Source organism: Xiphophorus hellerii, chromosome 13 (assembly GCF_003331165.1).
Source record: "Xiphophorus hellerii strain 12219 chromosome 13, Xiphophorus_hellerii-4.1, whole genome shotgun sequence".
NCBI lineage: Eukaryota > Metazoa > Chordata > Actinopteri > Cyprinodontiformes > Poeciliidae > Xiphophorus > Xiphophorus hellerii.
The window spans coordinates 11659488-11678941 of record NC_045684.1 but is presented as its reverse complement, the minus strand read 5'-3'; the positions used below and the strand labels follow the sequence as shown (position 1 = coordinate 11678941).

Sequence of the window (19454 nt, the reverse complement as noted above, 5' to 3'; positions counted from 1 at the left end):
TATTTTTGTCTAGTTTCTGGGGCAAATATCTTGAACACTTGAAATAAGACAAAATTAACTTATAAGTAACTTTTCAGCAAGATATAGGAGCTTGTTTGAAGTAAATAATTCCTTAGTACTGATAAATAAAGTACTAGTTCCACTGGCAGATTATTTCACCTGTAATGTGGGGAAAAAGTCTTGTTATAAGTTAAATAATGGAACAGTGGAAACATTTTTTAAGTATTCTTTGAATCACACTTTAAAAAACTCAAACTTATAGTTTTGCCTCAAATGATCCAAAGCAAATGGTGCAAAACAAATCCATACATGTCAGAAAAATATAACTTGTGAATATGTTTTTATCATTCAGAGACACACAGCTGCTGTTACACCTTCACTGATTCTTCAGTACGGGAAATTATATTCTACTCTACACGTCACAAAATATTAAATTTTTGCTCTAATATTTTTCCTACACTCAGTCCAGTACATTTGGAGTAAAACAAATTCTAACACAAACACCATTTTTTAGGAAATGTTTCCCTAACACAGACACAAGTCAGTGAATGCGACTAAACAAAACTGTTGATGCCTCCATACAGGGGCGGTCCAAGTCTTTTAATGGTCCCAAGCAGATTTCCATTTGGGATCCACCTCACCAACATGTCAAGAACAGATGTTTTATCGCTCCAAAGCTACGCTATGTGTCTAACATGGCTACTATCATTAGCATTGTTTGGACTTACACCATACCAGTGCTGCTATGGCTATTGATTTTACTCTTACAGGAGCAGCAAACAAAAATCCCCAAAATATCTGGATTTTGAAATTCAGAATGGTATTAAGTGTGTCATATTATTTTAACTAATTGAAAGTAACATCATCTGAAGAACACAACGTTTACAGTTAACAAGTTAACAAGTTTGATATTTTGTATTTCCCCAAGAGTGACAGCAGACGGCAACAAGAAGAAATTAGCATATTCATTGTGTAACAACTACAACAATAACAGAAATAGTTTTTCCTTATGTAAAAGCACTTAGTTTGTATTTGTCAATGTATTTTATTATCGTGCTAACTTGGTGTTTTTGGGGACATTGGTGGAATAGGTAGCCGCTTAACTTGCATGTGCCTTGGGCCGGCCCTCCCTTCATAAGAAACAGATGAACTTTGTAAGGGAGAAAATACTTTGAAGACACTGTATATTCTGTCATTTGAAGGGTGGGACAGAAGCAGAAGCAACAGTGCCCTCTAAAGGTACAATATGGGATTTTTGCTGAATTTGCTGTAACAGATTGGGAGGGACTCTTCAGGCGGCATGGATTACCCCTCATACCCGGACGTCAGCCTCTCTTCCATCGTCTTGTACAACGAACCATAAAAATCCACTATGTCACTTGAACTCTATGTTTGATCCATAACAGCAATACACAGTCATCAAGAACCACGTTGGGGACAAACAAAACAAAAGGGAGTAAGGGAGAAAATACTTTGAAGACACTGTATATTATGTAATTTGAGGTGTAGGACAGAAGCAGAAGCAACAGTGCCCTCTAAAGGTACAATATGGGATTTTTGCTGAATTTGCTGTAACAGATTGGGAGGGACTCTTCAGGCGGCATGGATTACCCCTCATACCCGGACGTCACTTTAAATAGCCTGCCTCTCTTCCATCGTCTTGTACAACGAACCATAAAAATCCACTATGTCACTTGAACTCTATGTTTGATCCGTGACAGCAATCCACAGTCATCAAGAACCACGTTGGGGACAAACAAAACAAAAGAAAAGCGACTCTAAATTTATTTCCCCCACATTTATAACGACACGGGAGAAGATTTTTGAGAAAGAAAGTGCGACATTTTTTTTTTTTTTTTTGACACAGGGAGGAAACTAAAGATTCAGTTGCTGGACTATGTGTAACTTGGAGCTACTTTAATGGCGAAATATTCATGAAATCCTCCCGGCTACGACACACAGGACGAGGAGGAGCAGAAGAAGAAGCAGAAGCCGTGAATCCACCCCCGCCCGATGAGCACATTTTCAGCCCGCATTACCTGTCAGCACACGGCGAAGAGACGAGAGGTAAGCGCCGGGGTAGGCAGCACCTTTACATGCAGGAGCATCTGTTCGACAAAACGTGCTCTCCTCGGCAGTTTTACAGCTTTAAATCACAGCACACTTGATTTAGAGCGCTAATTTTAGAGTGAAACGCGAGAGTGTGGGTCCTGCAGGGTTTATAGGAAGTTTTAAACGTCGTTGACACCCTCCACCATCTTCTGGAAGTTAACCGCTGGAAAAAACGTTTGCACGTCAAAGTTTAGCTAGCAGGCCTCGGTTTTAGCGGGGTTTTTTGTCGACGAGCAAGGAGAGGAAAGACTGCGAGAACATTAAAGTTCATCTAGGTTGGTTAAAATCACTCTGTAATGAAGTTGGAGTCGGGTGCTAACTTTCAGCCCGGTTCCTGCTGCACGTCACAACTTCTAAAACATTAGCTAGAAGTGTTGCGACGCCTAGTTCTGTGTTTTTGTACACTCATTGATCAGGAGGATGTGCATAGAGCCTCTTTTGTGTCGAGTTTGCGGCTTTTTAAGTGTTGGGTAACTTTTTGAAAGCTCCATCCGAGAGTCAGGTAGTCTGTTCCGCTATATATCCCGGATGCGCCCCGCCTGTTGCCGCTCCCTTCCCTGGTTCACGTTAGCAACACAAGCAAAAAAAAAAAAAAAAAAAAAAATCGACACAGATACTTTTAAGACTGTTGGAAACTTTTTTTAAAAAAAAGCGTTTTGGTAAAAGTTGTTTTTAAACTGGCAATGAGCAGGATCAAGTTAGATTTACAAAAAATAAAATTAAACTTTGACTGTGCCCACGTAAACAACCTCTGTTCAGTTTATGTATTTTGGGTGAAACCTTAATTTGACATTTTTAAAGTTTTAAAAATGTCAACATTTTTAAAGTTTTAAAAATGTTGTAAACATTGACTGATCAACTACTTCTGTTAGTGTTATCAGGGCCGGATTTACAAGGATGTCGGCCCCTGGGCTGCTCCCGGTTTTGGTGCCCTATGCATTATACAAAAATAATTTTTACTAATGCAGATTACAGTACATTAATACATAGTCCTTTATGTCTTGAAGTATGAACTGATGTATGGTAGGTTTAATATGTAGTTCCCAAGGAAATATACCATAACTTCATAATTTTCAAATACTTGAAAATACTTGCAGTTCTTTGTGGTTACAAAAATGTGTGTAATTTATTTTTAAAAAATCGGAAATATAAGTTATTCATAGCAAATATTTAATTGTAACATGGAGACAGATGTGAACCTATTAACTTTTGGCATTGCTGCCAGTTTGTTATGTAAATTGTTACGTATTTTTCTCCATTAATAATTAACAGCTTAATTTTCATACTGCATTTTGTGTTTACTTGTGTTGTCTTTGGTTAATATTTAAACTGGTTTGATGCTCTGAAACACTGAACTGTGACAAACATGCAAAAAAAAAAAAAGAAGAAGAAATCAGGAAGGAGACAAACACTTTCACAACACTTTAAGGTCTGGTGCACCGGTCTGCTCTGAGAACTCATCTAATTAGGAGTTGTGTGTAGTTCAGGCTCTGTAAATCCAGACTTGTCTCATTGTGGAGAGTTTTAAATACATTTCTGTGAGACATTTTGAAAAGCATGTACAGTATTTTGCTTTCACCTAGAAAATGGTACTACTGTCACATAAGATCCCATGAATATATATAAATATTTGGTGTAATCTGACAAATTGTGGAGAGTTTCTAGAGATGGGAGCACTTTTTCATTGCCGTTTATTTTGTAGGAGTTAACTTTTCTGTACAAAGTAACAAATTCAGCCCAGTGTAGCTACACTATTCTTGCACAACAATGAGTAAGGACTAATGACAGTTGAATCTGGAAGTTTTCACACACTACGTAAAGAGAGACTTATGCATTAGTGTAACATTTCTTACACTATTTAACATCAAATCAGAATAAAATTTTCTCGTTTTTGTTTTTTTCTATTTACTAAATTCCAGAATAATTTTGAAATTTGGTTCAAAGAAGCAAAGTGCGAAGAAGTTCAGAGTACTAGTTTCATTATGTCTACACATCATTGTGCCTCAGTGTATCTTAATATGTCAGTGGAATTAAATATGTGGTCAATTTTGTAGATGAGCTGGATCTCCAAGGCAGAGAAACTGATTTGAAAGAAATCGGCTATATTTAGGACCTTACAAGCATTTTCAAAGTATTTCAGAGTAAAATGTAAAAAGTTAATATTTTTACCTACTTGTTGACAATGTTAACACTTTGTTTCACTTTAAGTTATTTAAAATAAGGATTTTATGAATCATAAACAGCACCACTTCAGCTTTCCGTCCATTAATCTGCTGTCACTAGGGGTGCACCAATTTATTGGCCAGCCCATTTATTGATGCCAATTATCCTTTATTTTGGGAAATCAGTGATTGACAGATTTTTATATGTGAAGCCGATCTTATTCTCTGATCTTATCTACCTCAGCAAAGATCTAAAAATCAACCACTGGCCTTTTCTGCTCTCCTTTTAGAGAGGTTCGACTGACAGACAGGATATGTCTGCACATTTGCACTTCACCCCACTGTTGCCAACTTGGCAACTTCCTTGGTATATTTAGCAACATTTCAGACAAAAAACAACTTCAATTTATAGAAATGAAGATTCAACGGCTGGAGGTGAACTTTGAGGTAAATGCTGCCTGTGGAAATGAAACAACTCTTCCTCAAATCAACAGAGAGGTCGTATGCCCGGCACCAAGCAGCTCACCCAGGAACGTGCTTATTGTTGGAGATGAGGCAGTAAATTGAATCAGCCACGTTTGCAATGCCAAGAAAATGAGAGTGATTTCTTTTCCTAGTGACACTGTCTCTGATTTAACTAACAAAGTACTCTCCCTAACTACTGATCAGCCAAATATTGAGACTTTAGTTGTGCATGTTGGAGCCAACGATCTGGCAAAGCAAAAATCTGAGATTCTGAAAAAGGACTTTAATATTCTTCTGAACACTATGGGAAAATTAAAAATGAAGTTATTTCTCAGTGGTCCAATTCCATCACCTCAATGGGGAGACGAAAAACACTCCAGGCTGGACATGATAAACAAATGGCTGATTAAAAGCTGCTCTGTCAGCTCAGTGACCTTCATCGATAACCTCTGGATCTATTGGCAGCTCTTTCCCCTCTTTGGAAGAGGCGGACGCAATCTTAATAAACATGGGATAAAGCTACTCACTGCAAACCTTTTTCATTTTATCAACAAGGACAACAATTTTATCATCGCTTCAGAAGAACAGGCTCAAGGATGTCTGACTATAATGGAACCCAGGAGCAAACTGTTCTAAAACAAGCTGATATAACATCCACTAGAGATAGAGCGACCGGTTCCCCTCCTGCTTCCCCCCCTTCCTCTCTGCTCCTTAACTCATTCACTGCATTCACAAATGTCTATGAAGACATGTCTTTTGTACCAGAGTTTCTCAAATTTACAGATGGGATGAATCAACAGGTTCGCCTTGGCACGTCTCTCCTTAGCGCTCACGTAGCAAACCTCACTTCATTACCTGTCCGGATCACTACAAGAAAATTTACAAAAAACAGAAATACAAAATACAGCAGTCTTAATTCAAACCTCACACTGATCCGCCGCCTAAAGGAACCTCAGACTGAAGAACTTTCGGCCTCCAACTAAGTCACTTAAACTAGCCCTTTTAAATACCAGATCTCTCTGTGCTAAAGCTCTATTAATTAATGATTTCATCACTGAGCACAATATTGATGTTATGTCTCTGGCAGAAACATGGCTGAATGACAATACTGAACCAACCGTACTAATTGAATCTGCGCCTCCTAACTAAAATTTTTAAGTGAGAATAGAAAATATAAAAAAGGAGGAGGCTTGGCTTCAATATTTAAGAATACCATAAACTGTAGTAAAATCCCTTTGTGGCCTTTTACCTCAATTCCAAGATACTCAAAAAGTAAAATGACCCAAACAAACTTTGACACTAACTTTATACAAAACTCCAACATACGTGGAAAATTTCTTTACTGACTTGAATGAGTTTCTATCTCATTATGATTGTTTAATAATTGTCGGTGATTTCAGCATTCATGTTGACATCCCCCAAGACAGAGGGGCAAAAAAGCTCTTTAATATATTAGAGAATTTTAGTCTAACACAACATGTCAAACAAGCAACACACACTCAAGGACACACACTGGACCTGGTTATCAGTAAGGGTATGAATATTTACAATGTCTCTGTAACTGATGTCTCCCTGTCGGATCACTTTGCTGTTATCTTTGAAAGTTGTTTATCCGTTAACCCACTTGGACAAACAGCTACTATCACAGAACATTCTTTCACAGAAAACGCAGCAGAAACATGTAATGAAATCCACTCTTCTTCCTTGCCCTTAAGCTGTAATGATGTAGATAAGTTGGTAAATGACTCTCAGTCTAAAGTTTCAGATATCATTAAAGTGAAGGTTGTGTCTGGTAGGAAGAAATTATGAGTCAATTAAGTTCAAGTTCCTGCTGTCTGGATGTCCTACCCACACATTTCCTTAAGAAAATCCTGCCTGTCATTGCTAATGATCTGATCCAAATAGTAAACTCATCGCTCTCATCAGGTGTTTTCTCCCAGGTTTTGCAAACAGCAGTTATCAAACCACTGATAAAGAAGAACAATTTGGACAAATCACTAATGCAGAATTACAGGCCGATCTCCAACCTCCCATTCATCAGCAAAGTTATTGAAAAGGCTGTTTAAACAATTAAATGGCTTCCAGGAACCAACCGCTTTGACTCTTTCCGATCTCACCACAGCAAGGAGACCGCTCTTGTAAAAGTGTTCAATGACATCCATATAAATACGGACTGTGGCAGAACCACAGTGCTGGTTCTGTTGGACCTCAGTGCAGCTTTTGACACCGTCGACCATGACATATTACTGAATCGACTGGAGAGTTGGGTCAGACTCTCCGGTCCAGCAGGTTCCTTTAAATCTAAAAACCCACCTGTTTAGAGTTGTATTTGAAACGTAATCAATTACGAATTTAATGTTGGCATTTGACTTAATGTAATGTTTCGATTGTTGATTCTATGTTGCATAACTTTGTGTTTTTGTGTTTATTATGTAAAGCACTTTGAAATGCCTTGCTGCTGAAATGTGCTATATGAATAAAATTCGATTGATTTGATTTTTGATTTAAAGATCGGTAATCTTCCAGAAAACTGCCATCGGTGCACGCTTAGCTGTCACCATTTCTGTGGTTAAGAACGGAGGATAATTCAACATGCATAATTTTTATAGCATGTTTGAATTATTTGCTTTCGTTTTTCTCATTTCACAATTGTCTTTTTCTGCATGTTGAAGTAAGGCGCTCGCTTCAGATCAGCCAAAGGCAGAGAAATCATTTTGCACTTGAGAACCTAGAAACACGTCATGACAACTAATCGGCCTTGAGGAATGTTTGCAGTTCTCCCATTGGACAGAAAGTGTCTCTGCAGGTTCATTCAAATCCCAGAATAAACTCTGAGGACCGACTGCAAACCTGAAACCATTGACCTAATTTAACACAATCAGCCAAGAGGCCATTCATTGTTCTTTTTGAAGCAGGTGACAGACTCGTTCTGACCAGCAGGTTGCAAATTGATGAGCTCTTTGAGAAAAGGGCAGCTCATTCCAGACTCGTTTTATTATGCAGGAAGCGGGTGGAATAACCGCAGAGTTTAATTTTAAGAGACTCCAACATCGGGACAAAGGTTGTTACATAATCACCCTCACACTAAAAACCTGCTGATGTGGCGTTTGAAAGCTTTTCTCTGATGACCGAGCAAGTCGCTGAGGTGTTGCCGGTAACTCCGCTGATATCCTCCCGGTTTAACGAGCGACCCTTATGCTGTTTGTACTCTCCCATCAGAAGGCCGGTGACTCACCACCATACGAAAAGCGAATCGTATGGGACCGCTCAAATTCAAGCGACGGTTTCACACAATGCAGAAATGAAAGCCCACCCTCCAATCTGCTTATTGCTCATTTTTCACTCTGATCTAGCCTGAGAGCATGTGATCGGTTTTAATTCAAAGCAGGCGCGATTGTTGTGGGGATTTTTTGTGATTAATTCAAACCTCAGAAATGCTTTGAGTCTCTTGTTTGTTCGGTACAAAGCACAAAACATTTGGTGCACTTTGTTAATGACTAAGAAGATGTTTAAGATGACTTATTCTGAAATAAGTGTACTTTCTAAATGGATATGAATTACTTAACTGTATGGAGTTTTCTGTGATAGACCAACAAAATATAGTGAAAAAATTGTAAATGTTTTACATGAAAAATATATATTTGAATCAATTTTCTTGTCTATAAATCTATAAAATGGTGTAGAAATGTCACATAAAACCTATTAAAATTAGGCGTTGTGCTTGCAATGTTAGAAATTCAAAGGGAAATAAATACCTCTCCACCCACTGACGGTGGCAATTAAATAATCGATTACTTTTTGAAGATGAGGGACAAAAGGTACGCCGAGTCTTGAAACCGGTTTCAGTCGGATCATGAATGGAGCTAGAAAGAATTTTAAGTTTCAGCTAGACCTGTGAGGATAACACATTTTTCTGGACAATAAATTCTCCCAGAAGTGATTGCAATAAGCGATAGTTTTGAGACCATTTTCAAGTACCTAATATAATGGGATTAATTAATTTATTGCTTATTACGACAGGCCTATTTTCAAATCTTTCCAGACTCCTAGGCCCTTCACATGGAGACTTTTTTTTTTTGTAAGCGATTAAGGAAAATAAGAAAAGTTTGTCCACTCGCCAGAATGCAACACCGCAGAAAACGCGCCAATCGGTTGCGCTGTAACGCTGCCACAGAACGACACAAAAAACAGAACAGCGCCGTGTTTATTTGAGAGAAACGTTTTCAGGATACAGATAGAGAGAGAGAGAGAGATGGACGATATCATTGTTTTAAAAAAGATGCAGCTCGTATGGAAACATGGAAACTGTGTTTTGAAATCTCTCCATTCTGGAACCTGGTTTCAAAAATATTCATTTCTGGTCTCTGAGTCGCTTAATCCGTGTGGATTGAAACGACCAAAAACTTTGACAGACACCTAAAATTGTCTCTGTGTGGACGGAGCTTTTTGCACAAAGTTGGCACTATTGATTAAACATGCAGGAAGTCCTTTTGGAAATATTTTATATTCAGTTATTTTGTCTTTATATAAAGCAGTTTCTATTTATCATGCAACTTTAGGCAATTTACTGTACTCCAATCATGTTAGCATTTGAAAAACTTTTTTTTTTTTTACAAATGATAAAGTAGAAATATAACAGGAGACATTTCTTAGATATGTTGCTCAACAGACTATACCCACATCCTCTGCTAGTTGTGTAATTTCCTTCTCTAGATTCATATAACCACAACATTAAGAATCCAATGAGTACTATGAAACTTGAATGCAGATGTTGATAATATTTTCTGTAAAACTAAAACATTCTGTTGCTTCTTATTGAATCCCTGCATCTACGAAACGCCTACGAATCAAGCCTTTCATCCCTTTTTGTTTGATCGTGTTGCTTATTACATTAGAGAAATTATCTATCATTGGTTCCGATCAGCTTCAAAAGGAAGTGGTCAGATATCAAGAAGTCGACTCATACACAGTCGGTTCCTGGTTGGCTGTTGGCCAATCAATGAAGTGACCAAATCCTCCATTTTAATATCTGCCTTAGTTTTGTTTTCTTAACTCTCCTTTGTGTTTTGTTTTTAGGATGTTATCTCGATTAAATGAGCTGATATGGGCCGACTGGATCTGGTTCCCAGACGGCTACGGCTGGGATGATCTGAAGGATCACGATGGGAAAGTCTTCCCTAAAACTCGGGACCTCTGGGCGGTTCTCCCCGTCGCACTTTGCTTCCTCATCATCAGACAGATATTTGAGCAGTGAGTCATTTTAATCTCTGTTGCTTCCGAGTACTACTAAATGAGACGCTAAGTCTGCTTCTCTGCTCCACAGGACTATAGCACTTCCTTTAGCGACTCTGCTGGGAGTGAGAGACAAGCATCGTGTTTGTGTGTCGCCTAATCCCGTCCTGGAGTCTCATTTCTGTAGCAAATCAAAACATCCCACACAGGTACTCCCACTGCAAACATCAGCGCTCTCAGCTGCTGAAGTTATTCCCTGTTCTACTGTATGAATGTTGATTTAGTTTATTTACCCATCCAAAGGTTTTCCACAATAATCATCCACCCATCTGTCCGTCTGTCATTCGTCCTTTCACCCATCTGTCAGTTTGATTGTCTGTCCATCCAACATTTGTTCAGCCATCCACTCATCCTTACATTTGAAGTGTCCATTTGTTTGTCCATCCGTCCTTCTGTCCAGTTGTCATCCATTTGTCCGTCCATCCATTCAGTCCTTCCACAGGGTAAAAATGCATCCAGACTTTCAAAACTAGAACCTGGACAAAAATACAAATATGACATGAAAACCTGCCAAGAATGGATAAAAGTTTTGCTTGTAGATTCTGATGTGGGGAGTTGAGTGCATTACAACCCGAATGCAGCACTGTCTTGTTTAATTTCAGGGCTCCACAGAGAGTTTAAGTAAACAGACGGGATGCTCGGTGCGACAGGTGCAAAGGTGGTTCAGGCGACGGAGAAATGAAGACCGACCCAGCAAGCTCAAAAAGTTTCAGGAAGCGAGGTTGGTTTACGTCCATGCTTCTAAATCCTTTCATTTCCCTCCGAACAAAGCCACATTTCCTTTGAGTCCCACTGTTCACATAGTTTAATTTTTCTGGAGGTCATGATGTTCTCTCGCAAATGAAACATTTCTTGCGAGTGTGTCAACATAAAAGCTTGCAAACCCTGCAGCAATACTTGGTGGGGAAGTTGTTTCTCACCAAAACCACAGGGCAGCGCGGCTCTAAGCTCCCACCAGCAGCCGCCGTAGTAAAACAGTAACAGTGATTTATTGAGGTTGTTGTTGTAAAGCCGCTGTGAGAGACATTCCTGTCGCACATTAACGCTTTAATTGCATCGTATTCAACTGTTTCCACGCGGCACAGATGATCATTTCATCACAAGTGGCTCCATTTCAAACTGCAAGCCACACCCACAAAGTGGGAGGAAGCGTTTCACTAAACCTGTTGCAGAGGAAGGAAAAAACTGACATCTGGTGAACGACAAAACCAATGCAGGCCAGCTGTTTCCCAGCTGCCGTTTGTCCGTCCCAGTAGCTCATCATGGGATTTACTTGTTTTTTTTACCTGCTTGTTAGGCATAAAGAGTAAAAAACTATTACATCCTTTTTAACTGTTTGGTTAATTTAATGATCTCCAGCATCAGGGTGGGCAATATGGATTGTGAATTTTATCACGATATTCTGGAGTGCTATTGGGATAATGATAAACGATAAAAAACTATTTATTACTTCACCACAAATATGCAGCTTTTGATTGAGGGTGGATGTGTTGGTCTTTTGAAATGTGATTTCTATTACTAACGCTACAAATAAAGACTTCATTTAATCACATTTTCAAATTTATTCATATGTATTGATGCTCGCCGGGAACAAAAGTAGTAGAGAAAACAGTAAAAATAAGAAAATTGAATTAACTGAAATTTATCATGAGAACGATTAATCAAAATTCTTATTGTGACAAGAAATTTTTCACGATAAATGATAGACAATACAATAAATGGCTAAACTATTATTTTTCCTTGTAATTCTCGTAATAACAATGGCTTTCTACCGTTGTTTGAACACTGTTGAGTCAAGTTTTTCATGTTTTGCTACATAAAGCACCACACTATTAAACACTATTCCTATTTTCTGAGATAATTGTTTTATTCTTTTACAGCTGGAGGTTTACATTTTACCTTCTTGCTTTCTTTGCTGGCCTGGCAGTCCTTGTTGATGTAAGTAGTGCACCCAAAACTTGTCGTGCAGATGATCAACATTTAAGCTACTAATCTTTCATTAAGGAGCAAGTGAAAGTTTATTGACATGAAATGAAAAAAAGTGAATGTGCAGCAAATAAGTCTGCACTTGTACAAATTGAACACATTCAACCTCCACTAAGTTTGCAGTTTATCAAACAGGCAAAGACGTATTCTACCAGAAGAGAGAATATGATCAGAGGAGACATTTATTTGATGGAAACTTTGTGTGCCGTAAAAGTGATAACAAGAATAAGCCTGTTGCAATAAATCAATCAATCACATAGGTTAAAATGAGCTTGATCATTTCTACTTGCATGATTGTTTGTTTCAAGTAGCCCTTTTTTTTCCTGTTTATTTTATTTTACAGAATCTTCAGTGTTAATCTTTTATTATTTCGGTTGATTTTGTTTAATTTGGATATTTAAAATGTCTTCTATTGCCAGTGTTAAATGTTTGTTAGAAATTAACATTTATTGCTCTTTGAGAGGGTAAACTTACATTATTATGCCATTACCATTAAATCACTTGAAAACAGTCTGAACAACAATATTCTCGTTTATAACAAATTTTGCTGGCTGATAAGTTGTCACAGAACTTATTGCGATGAACGATAATATTGTTGTTTTGAGACCATTTTCAAGTAAAATAATGGTAATAATGACCTAATAATGCAAAAAGACATTCTCAAAGACGAATAAACGTTAAATTCTAATTAACATTTAAACACTGGAACTGGGAGACATTTTAAATATCCAAAATATAAAGAAAACAACAGGAATGAAATTAATTATAAAGTCTCACTAGTTGATACAAAAAAGCACCAAACTGAAGACTTTTATTATTCAGTTTTTGGTAAAAAGAGAGAGAAAAATGACAAATCAAGCAAACGAAAATTATTGAGTTTCTTTAAATTTTTTATGTGATTAATTGATTTATTGTTTGTTTGCGACAGGTCTAACAGTTGTAGATTTGTGAATATTTATAAACGTCCTTGTTGTGTTTCTTAAATCATTCTTTCTCTGCTTCTTCGTAGAAACCATGGTTCCACGATGTAAAGCTGGTGTGGGAAAACTTCCCCAAAATGGTAACTATCGTTTATTCAGATGTTTCTCCTGAAGTTGTGAATATTTTCCTGTGTTTTTACTGAGCAAGATTTGACTGTTTTTCCAGCCGCTGTTGACCTCCCAGTACTGGTACTACATGATCGAACTCGGCTTCTACGTCTCCCTGATTTTCAGCGTAGCATCAGATGTCAAGCGGAAGGCAAGTGAAGCCGCATCGTGTCTAAATAGTTTGATGTTATACACCTTCACCCTCAGAAACTGTCCATTGAGAGTGATAATTTCCTAAGTGCCTGAAAATGATCTCTTGTGTTTGTGCCGTGTTTTGAGGTTTGGGTATTGATTTGCTCGTGAAATCCTGACACGTTGTATCGACTGCAGCTGTCGGCTGTTCGAGCTCCCGGTAAAGATGATCTCCTGCTCTGCTCATGTGTGGCATGTCAGGTTAATGTGTGCAGGAGGTTTACATGTTGTTCAGAAAGCGCTAAAGCTGCAAACCTCGAGCCAGTGGAAGCTGCTAATCTGTCAAACCAAAACAGGGTTTAGCAGAAAGCAGGTCAAAGTTCATTAGAATGCCACCATGTTGAAATCTCCTTTCTAATCTGAGAATTTGTTTAGTCATTTCCAGTTAAACGTCTTATCTTAACGTAAATGATTTTAAATGTAGCAAAGCTTCTCTAGCTGTGTGCTCTGCTTTATGCAGAGTGTAAATCATTAAAAAAAAAAAAAAGGAGCATTGCTTTAGTGAGGAATGTTTACAGCTCGATCAATAAGTCACCAATCCTTGGGTGCATTTGGATTTTTAACATCACCTATTTCTTCCTTTCAAGGATTTCAAAGAGCAAATTGTTCACCATGTGGCTACCATCCTCCTCATCAGCTTCTCCTGGCTGGTCAACTACATCCGAGCCGGGACTTTGATCATGTTGGTGCACGACGCCTCTGACTATCTTATGGAGGTATGACACGTCCAAAGGCCAAAAGTTTTTGTTTTTTATGCTTTTTCACAAATTTATGTGTTATAAAATCCAACGGGTTAAACCAAAATAATATAAAAAAGGATTAGATGGTGGATTTTGTGTGTGGTGAACCATTTTTAAGTTGATTTTAATTATGTTTTGGGTTGTTATTCTTACCGACGACCTATTTTTATTTTACCAACAGAAGTTTTTAGATTTCTTATTAAAATGTCCTAATTTTTCAAGGTGAATTAAGCCATGTCACACTGAGATGGATCTGTGTTTTGTTAAAACACGCCCACAGCATCACACCTCCTCCACTGTACCTGTGCTTTCCCACATATTCAGCCTTTGGTTCGCACCAGACACACCTAAATAATTTGTTGCAGAAAACCTCAGAGTTAATCTCACTTGTGGAGGATTTACCAATCAGCACTGCAAAAACACAAAATCTAACAAAGTATTTTTACTCTTATTTTCTAGTGCAAATACCTTAGTACACTAAAATAAACGTACTAGTTCGACTGCCAGATTATTTCACTTATAACATTGGAAGAATATATTTGTATAAGTAGAACTATTACTCTTTTGAAAATCAATATTAAGGAATTATTAACTGAAAACAAGCTCTTATATCTAGCTGAAAAGATACTTGTTTTATTTCATTTGTACTAAGATCTTTGCACTAGAAACTAGACAAAACCTACTCAGTACTATTTTGTGTTTTTGTAGTGTATAAACTGGTTTTGTATGTACTTGGAATTTGATCTGGTTGTGTGATTCTTGGGAATGGAATAGACCATTTTGACTTTTTGTCCTGTTATTGGGTAAATTTCAGCCACAAAGTATCAGGTAAGTGGAAACAAACAGGTGTGCACACTGAAGTAATAATGATAAAAATAGAAGCTGTACAGTTACGTGAAGTAAGAACGTTACAGTTATTAATAAATGTAAATGGTACAAACACACAATATTAATAAGCTTATATGTGTAGAGAGATATATTTGTGCAAAAAAATGCTTTTTAAAAGAAACTATAAAAATGTGCAGGTAATTCTAACGTTTTCTTTAATTATTTTTAGAGCTGCGTTAAATAGTCTAGCATCTACTGGTAGGAACAACCTGCAACAATGTTGCTTTGTGTGTTTGGGACGCAGCAGCCTGTCACTGATGGAGCAATCCATGCTGTACAATTTTATTACTGAGTGTAAATTACAAGTGTGAGAATGATTTATTAACTGTTTGACAGAAGAATAACAATTCATTCTGCCATTTTTTTCCCAAATATCTTTTCTTTGATAGAATAATTGAACAGTTTTACATCAGCAGAAATAATATTTCTTTGATATTTGAGCAGCCCAGGTGTATGTAGAGAGTTTCTGCCCTCTAGAGGTTAAAAAATATTTTAAAAATCTCCTTTCTTCTTCTGCTTTCTTTCTAGTCGGCCAAAATGTTTAACTATGCGGGCTGGAAAAAAACCTGCAACTTCATCTTCACTGTGTTCGCTGCAGTTTTCATCATCACCCGCCTCATCATCTTCCCCTTCTGGTAAAACAGAAAAACATCATGGATGATGCATCACACACATGTTTATTCAATGCAACGTTTAATAGGAATGTGCGAGTGGTGGTTGCCGAGCTGAATTTGTATATTTTTGTTGTTTTTCTTTTCATCTTCTATTTGCACGTTTGGTACCATCGTCATATTTATCCCAGGTTAATTAAACTCATTTGTTTTCTACACCATCAGCCAAGTTGTTTAGTTTTAAAAATGGAAATAACCAGTACTTATCTGTGAGCCTTGAGTTATTTTGTTTTTCTTGCTTAACTTTTAAAAATTGATATTTTCCTGACATTATTTTATTTACAAACACATCAGGAAGTTTGGAAACATTTAGGAGAACGACAGTTTGGAGTTTTGATCATTTTAGTGTTTTGGATTTGGTGATAATTCTCCTTCTCTGTAATGTCTCTTCAGCATTCATTCTCCCTTAAACAAGTTGGTGTGAGTTTTCTCATTCTTTGGATGTTACTTCCTACTTTGTCACAAAAGCAGCTGTTCAAAGGAGTCGCACAGTGTGGGAGGAATCGCTGAGACGCCATTTTAAACTGATTATTAATGTTTAATCAGCTAGAGATTATGTTCTTCACACTAAAGAAGCAGCAAATCCCTACTTGAAATATAAATTTGTTGACATTTTCACAACTTTTTTTTTTTTTTTTTCCCCCCCTTTTTCAAACAACAGTTCTTTGTTTGAGTTCCCGGCCCATTCTCAACAGGCTCCAGAGGATTACTGACGCCGGTTCTGAATGGACCCTTTGTTTGCTCTTTCTCTAGGATCATATATGCAACAGGCGTGTACCCGCTGTCTCTCTACCCCACCTTCTTCGGCTTCTACTTCTTCAACGGGCTGCTGGTGGTGCTGCTGATTTTGCACATCTTCTGGACGGGACTCATCCTGCGCATGGTCATCAAATTTCTGCCAGGAAATGTAAGAAAAGCAACAGAAAACAGTGTTTTATTGGGATTTTTTTTTTTTTTTGGTGGAATAAAGTGTATGTGTGGTTTCAAACGCATTTCTTTACACATAAAAATCTAAATGTAGCCCCTTTCACTCTGACACCCCAAAATAAAAATCCAGCTGTTCTGTGAAGCTGTCAGAGGTTTGTTGGAGACTCTGGGAAAGAAACGGCAACAGATAAAGCATCTTATGAGAAAGGGAAGAGCACAGCATTGGAGGAGGATCTGCAGAGATCCTCCGCTCAGGTGGAAGAATCTGTTGCTGCTGTTTGAAAATCCAGAACTTTAGAAGGTAACACTTTATTTGACGGGTTGTGAATAAGACAGTCATGACACCGTCATAAACATGACATTACAACCTGTCATGAACATGAGTAAATTTATGACTGTCATAAAGTGTCATTCGGTAAATCATGACACTTTTAATACAAAGTTGACGTTATTCAAAATGTCTTTGTTATGACAACTTGACATTAACCAAGAAATCATGATCCGACATATATTTGTTATAAAAGTATTACTGATTAAACTTTAAAATTATGTAGCTTTGTTATTAAAGCTAATAACATAATGACTTGCATTATTATGTTGACATAATAATGCAAGTTCACCCTCTAAAGGTTAATATCATAGTTTAACGCAAGAAAATTGGTTATTGTGACAGGCCTACCTTCATATCACTCTTAAAAGTCCATCCTCATGACAAAATTTGGTGGTGGCAGTATCATGCTGCGGGAAGCTGGCAGATCCTGCCAGAAATGATGATGGTGGAAATGGTTGCACAAGAATAACAATCTGTTGGCAGGCTACTAAAGATCTGGGGTTTAGGTTCACTTTGCAGCAGTCTGCATGTTGTTGTCAAATTGGACACAAACATGCCACACTTTTCAGATTTTTAGCTGTAAAATTGTGACCTTTACACGCATATACAACTGTGTAGATCTGTCACATGAAAACTCAATAAATGATTCAAAGTCTTCAAATAAGGGTACAAAATGTGGACGAGTTGATGAAAGGATTGCAACAAAGTCGCATCAGCCGACCAAAATTCAACACGTTTTCTGTTCTGCTTTGTGTTTTTGCGACAGGGCATCGTGGAGGACGAGCGCAGTGACAAAGAGGAGACGGAGTCGGACGACGAAGATGACTGTAGCAAGCCGAAGAACGGCCATGTGCAGAACGGTCACTCTGTCCTCCACAACCACAAGAAAAGAGACTGACTGGTCAGAAAGAGAGAGACTGGCTGATTATAAACAAAAAAGAAAGAAAAGGTGACAATGGCGCCCTCATCTGGAAGCTGAAGAACATGCAGCAGGCATCACACTCAAATTTACTCTCATTTGTATTTTACGTTTTAGGAAACGCAGTCAGCTCCGAGGGGATCACTTGGCCTCTCTGTGGATTACACTAAGATAGAAAAGGAGCCGTTTTGATCCCGTTTGCCTCTAAACAGCAGAACAAATTCCCACTTCTATATTTTTCCTCTTTGTCAACTTGCCTGCCCATGTTTTCTTGATGGGAATATTTCCTGGAAACTCGGCGCTTCAGATGGTTTCTCCCGTCCCTACAACTCATTAACACTCTTCTAATTCTAACTGTCGATCTAAAACGTAACTTATTTTTGCTCTAAATAAACGCACAGATGCCAGAGATGATGTGATGAGCACTATTGTAAATGTGGCTGTGATTTCTTTTTTTTTTTTTTCTTCTATGGACCATAAATCCCCTTAAGTCCAAAGTTTTATTCAATTACAAAAAAACCCTGTTTCTGCTGCATTTCTGCCGCTCTAGCTCTTTTCGGTTAAACGTTGCGAGGTTAAAGACGAAACAATTGCTAAATAACAATAATAATTAAATAGTGTGAGTGAACGTGCCTAGCCTGCCATACAAACTGAAATGTGCCTTTGGAGAAATGTGTCTTTAAATACTTGCTTTTCTGAGAGATGGCTTGTTTTAAATGTTTGTTTTGTTTAAAATCTTTTAAGTTTTATCACCTTTCTTTCATCGTTTATTTCTTTTAGTGCAGCCAAAAAGTTTAAATTTGGGAGCAAAGCGTTTGATTAAGTCGATCAGTAAATGTTGATTCTTTTCTGGCTGGAATAATCCAAAGCATATCCATTTAGTATATTTCTTTTTATTATTATTATTATTATTATTATTTATGTCTCAGTCATCTTGAGATGCACTTTATGGTTCTTTAGAGGATCAGTATTGACTGAAAAACTAGTGAATCATTTTAGTTACAGTGTTTGTTTCAGATTTCAAATCATTATTTGTTTGGAGGTTCAAAAAATCATTTCAACCCTTTTTTTTATATAATTATTAACTTGAATATTCATTTGTTTTGACAGGGTTTTTGGTTTAGCTAGGAACAAAGAAAGATGTTAGTGAGTAAAGATGTAAAAAAAAAACAAAATGTAACGCCAAATTGTTGTTTACATTTTCTAAGACGTTATTTGCGAGTGCCTTCATCATTTCAAAATCTTCTTCTTGACCAATCACATGCAGCTCTCTGTTAACTTTGCTTTTGCTGAAATCTTTTTATTCTTCCTGAGTTGTACATTTCTAACATGGATGATATAAATTTGTGAGAAAAACATCTTTTTTTGTTGTATTTATTTCTGAAGATGATGTTGAAATGTTTTAATAGATTTTATTTCTAAACTGAAACATTTTTTCATTGAAGATTGTTTTGTGTTTTCTTTGTATTTTGTAGACAGTATGACTGGTTGGGTAAATGCAAGATGTGATTTAAGTTTTACATGAAATAACTAATATTTGTAATGTGATACCTGCTCTAATAACATGTTAGAAGTAGTTAAGGTACAAAAAAGAAAGGATCATATTGCCATAACATTTTTTATAGTTTTAAAATATGAAACTTTCAAAAAGCAGGTGGATTAGCTTTTTTAAATAAATCCT

At 37.3% G+C, this 19454-nt stretch overlaps 1 protein-coding gene across 2 annotated transcripts; it reads left to right on the top strand.

Moving 5' to 3' along the window:
• The first annotated feature begins 1621 nt into the window (after positions 1–1621).
• Positions 1622–19131, top strand: cers2a (ceramide synthase 2a). 2 transcript variants are annotated; one of them, XR_004341424.1, is made up of 12 exons: positions 1622–2067; positions 9816–9989; positions 10063–10180; positions 10634–10752; positions 11912–11969; positions 13027–13077; positions 13164–13256; positions 13885–14013; positions 15454–15560; positions 16350–16503; positions 17621–17803; positions 17891–19131. XR_004341424.1 is itself a non-coding variant. In XM_032580358.1 (11 exons), the coding sequence occupies exons 2-11, from the start codon at positions 9817–9819 to the stop codon at positions 17750–17752; spliced, it is 1134 nt and encodes a 377-aa protein (XP_032436249.1). In that variant the 5' UTR covers positions 1622–2067; position 9816; the 3' UTR covers positions 17753–19131. The 2 variants fall into 2 exon arrangements, 1 of the variants encoding a protein (XP_032436249.1); XM_032580358.1 differs by having other exon boundaries at positions 17621–19131.
• The last annotated feature ends 323 nt before the right edge of the window (positions 19132–19454 follow it).